This window comes from Octopus bimaculoides, chromosome 7 (assembly GCF_001194135.2).
Source record: "Octopus bimaculoides isolate UCB-OBI-ISO-001 chromosome 7, ASM119413v2, whole genome shotgun sequence".
Classification (NCBI taxonomy): domain Eukaryota; kingdom Metazoa; phylum Mollusca; class Cephalopoda; order Octopoda; family Octopodidae; genus Octopus; species Octopus bimaculoides.
This window is the reverse complement of record NC_068987.1, coordinates 22,480,565-22,484,738: the sequence shown is the minus strand read 5'-3', so window position 1 is coordinate 22,484,738 and position 4,174 is coordinate 22,480,565. Positions and strand designations below refer to the sequence as shown.

Sequence of the window (4,174 nt, the reverse complement as noted above, 5' to 3'; positions counted from 1 at the left end):
AGAGGAAGGATAATAATAATAATAATAACAATAACAACAACAACAACAATAATAATAATAATAATAATAATGATAATAATAATGTTAACTCGGATGATGGTGCTGGAGTGAAAAAGTGGAGTTAATTTGAAATTGACGCGTAAAAATTATTACGGTGAATATAATTAGATTTGGATTGAAAACAGCAGAAATGGGATTAAAAAATGTTAACATCCTATCTGCTATATTTATAAAACTGGTGTTTACATACATGCACACAAACATACATACATACATACATACATACATACATACATACATAATACACACACGCACATATATATACACACACACGTATGTGTGTGTATATACGTGTGTATGTATATTTGTAAGAATGCATGTATAACGGTTGCGTGCGCAGTGAGAGCTAACAGTGACCTTCATGAGTTATGTTTAATGAAAAAGAAATTAGTTACGTAGGTAAATAAGTTATTTTTTTTAATTATTATTAAACATAACTCGTTCTGGAAATTTTTTGATACTACCTCGTACTCACATTTTCATAAAATATGTTGTAATAAACAGCACCGTCGAAAAAAGAGAAAGGGAAAATAACAACCGCTTAAAGATGAACATATTGAGACAGAAGCATTGAAAAGCATATTTGTGGAGATCTAAGTACAACTGCCGTTCCGTCGGTTATAACGACGAGGGTGCCGGTTGATCCGATCAACAGAGCAGCCTGCCGTGAAATTAACGTGCAAGTGGCTGAGCACTCCACAGACACGTGTGACCGTAACGTAGTTCTCGGGGGAGATTCAGCGTGATACAGAGTGTGACAAGGCTGGCCATTTGAATTACAAGTACTTCTCATTTTTGCCAGTTGAGTGCACTGGAGCAATGTGAGATAAAGTGTCTTGCTCAGGGACATAAAGCGTCGCTGGGAATTGAACTCACGACCTTACGATCGTGAGCCGATTACTCTAACCGCTAAGCCCCAAGTACAGAAAATAATAAAATTTACGCACAGTAGATTTGTTGCCCTTGTTGTTGGCACTCCGTCGCTTACGACGTCGAGGGATCCAGTCGATCTGATCAACGGAACAGCCTGCTCGTGAAATTAACGTGCAAGTGGCTGAGCACTCCACAGACACGTGTGTCACGCTGAATATCCCCGAGAACTACGTTAAGGGTACACGTGTCTGTGGAGTGCTCAGCCACTTGGACGTTAATTTCCCGAGCAGACTGTTCCTTTGATCGGATCAACTGGAACCCTCGACGTCGTGAGCGATGGAGTGCCAACAACAAAAATATGTGTGTGTGTGTGTGTGTGTGTGTGTGTGTGTGTGTGTGTGTGTGTGTGTGTGTGTGTGTGTGTGTGTGTGTGTGTGTGTGTGTGTGTGGAGGCGCAATGGCCCAGTGGTAAGGGCAGCGGACTCGCTGTGGGAGGATGCGGTTTTGGTTCCCAGACCGGGCGTTGTGTGTGTTTATTGGGCGGAAACACCTAACGCTCCACGAGGCTCCGGAACGGGGTGGTGGCGACCCCTGGTGTACTCTTTCGCCACAACTTTCTCTCACTCTTTCTTCCTGTTTCTTGAGTAACGCTGCGATGGACTGGCGTCCCGTCCAGCTGAGGGTGGGGGGACACATACGCCACAGAAACCGGGAAACCGGGCCCATCAGCCTGGCTAGGCTTTAAAAGGGCGCATAAATAAATAAATATATATATATATATATAATCTTGTATGTACATATTTCTATATATTATGTTTTGTAGATCACAGACCTTCCTCATCAGGACAGAACTGATTATCTCTGCAAAAATCATTCTGGTCTCAAATTCTCCGGTGGACCGGCTCTACAGATAACATATGACCCTCGAGAAGCGACTCGGATTACCAAATTTGTCCTCAATGTTTCACACGTTGGTATGTATCTCCTTAACAACTGAGCTAGGTGGGATAAGTTTATCGAGGGAACAAGGGACCTTCAATGTGCTCACTTGACCTACTAGATATAGCAGCGAAAACTCGCTCAAATCTTTCTCTATCTTTTGTCTTTATTTTTTTTTAAATAGTGTTATTTCTAGATAGCACTATCTCTTGAAGGAAATTAGATGATCGTATTTCGAACGTCTTCTGTCATATGCCTGTTTGGTTCGATAGGAATAACAACCAAGGAAGAGCTGGAGGTGGTGGAGGAAGACGGACGGACGGGTGTACAGGCAGATAGACAGACAAACAGACAGACAGATAGACAGACATATAGGTAGATAGATAGATAGATAGATAGATAGATAGATAGATAGATAGATAGATAGATAGATAGATCCCGTGCTGGATTTAATACGGAATCATCTGAATGCGAAACTTGTTTTAACCATGCAACTGTTCCTGTACTCAATGCTTACCAATTTTGGTTTACTCCACATAAATTGTGTTCTAGAACTGCACATCTGGTGGGCTCTTTCTTCTATCGTAATGAAGATTCTGGTAAAGATTCTGCAGGGCTTTTTTTTATTATTCAGCAACCTGCACAGATGTCTTGTTCGTAGCAATCAAATGTTTGTACGGGACATTTGCTCATCATTACCTGAACAGGTGTACGGTATACCACACGTTATATGACGAAACGATCACAAAGCAAAATGAGATGCAATATTTTGCTCAAGAACGCAACGCCCCGCCCGGAATTCGAAACAGCAGTCTGGCGATCGTGAGTGCAATACTCTAACCACTAGGTGACGCGCCCTCACTACTCTACATCTGAATCATCAAATATATTTTCCTGGTGTTTCCCGGTGAACAATAATGCTAAACTGTACCGACCCATAAATAGGAGGGTGAGTCAAAAAGTAATGCCATTTTGTTTAGGGCAGATATAATTTACCAACACAGGAACATCTATCATACATCAAAATGAAGCTGGTCTTCTGTGGATCACATCCCTACTTCTCAATATAGTCACCGTTTGTCTCAATAGTAATGTTCTACCTTCGAATGAGAGCATGTATCCCTGCCCCGTAAACTTCTATTGACTGTTCTTTGAGCCACTTCTTTACTACAGTTTTCACTTCCTCGTCACCAGATTTAGCGCCTTCAAACTATCATCTCTTCGGCCCCATGAAAGAGGGTTTGAGAGGCAAACGTGAAAAAATGTAGTGAAGAAGTGGCTCAAAGAACAGTCAGCAGAATTTTACGGGGCAGAGATACATGCTCTCATTCGAAGGTGGAACATTGCTATTGAGAGAAACAGTGACTATGTTGAGAAGTAGGGATGCGATCCACAGAGGACCAACTTCATTTTGATGTATGGTACATGTTCCTGTGTTGGTAATTATACCTGTCCTAAACAAAATGGCATTACTTTTTGACTCACCCTCGTACTATTTACTGCTATGTGGTTTTGCACCATTGAATATTAAGAGACAGTAATATGAACTAATATTCAAATGTATGAATGTGGCGAGCTGACAGCATCCTTATCACGCCGGACAAAATGTCTAGAGGCATTTCGTCCGTCTTTACGTTCTGGGTTCGAATTCCACTGAAGTCGACTTTACTTTTGCCTTTCATCCTTTCGAGGTCGATAAAATAAGTACCAGTTGAGCACTAGGGTCGATATAATCGATTTACCTTGAATTTGCTGGTCTTGTGCCAAAATTTGAAACCAACATTTAAATTTACGAGATTAAACTGTTATTGAGATTACAAATTTCTGGATTATCATCTTCATCTGTAGAGAGTGTATATTTACAATTTTAATATCGATCAGTTTGGCATTCGATCATTGTCAAATGTTTTATTTTTGGATATGACCAGAGAACTAGGCTGGATACAAACTAGGAATACATTTACATTTTCCTAGACTAAATTTATTAATAACTTCTGTCTCAAAATATCATCTATCTTTTACTTGTTTCAGTCATTAGACTGTGGTCATGCTGGAGCACCGCCTTGACTTTTTAGCCGAATGAACTGACCACAGGAGTTATTTTTTAAAAGTACTGGTACTTATTCTATCGGTTTCTTTTGCCAAACCGCTAAGTGACGGGGACGTAAACGCACCAACACCAGTTGTCAAGCAATAGGGGGAGGGGAAAATACACACACATATATGTATATATATATATACATACACACACACATATATATATATATATATATATATATATATAATCATAAATATATAGGGA

At 40.2% G+C, this 4,174-nt stretch overlaps 1 protein-coding gene across 1 annotated transcript in view; it reads left to right on the top strand.

The window, feature by feature from the left end:
- LOC106870463 (cadherin EGF LAG seven-pass G-type receptor 1) overlaps positions 1-4,174 on the top strand; it is a 143,646-nt gene that overhangs the window by 11,455 nt on the left and 128,017 nt on the right. The window contains exon 2 of the mRNA XM_052969136.1: positions 1,757-1,907. Coding sequence (XP_052825096.1) covers positions 1,757-1,907 — 151 coding nt within the window. The remainder of the gene's footprint in view (positions 1-1,756; positions 1,908-4,174) is intronic.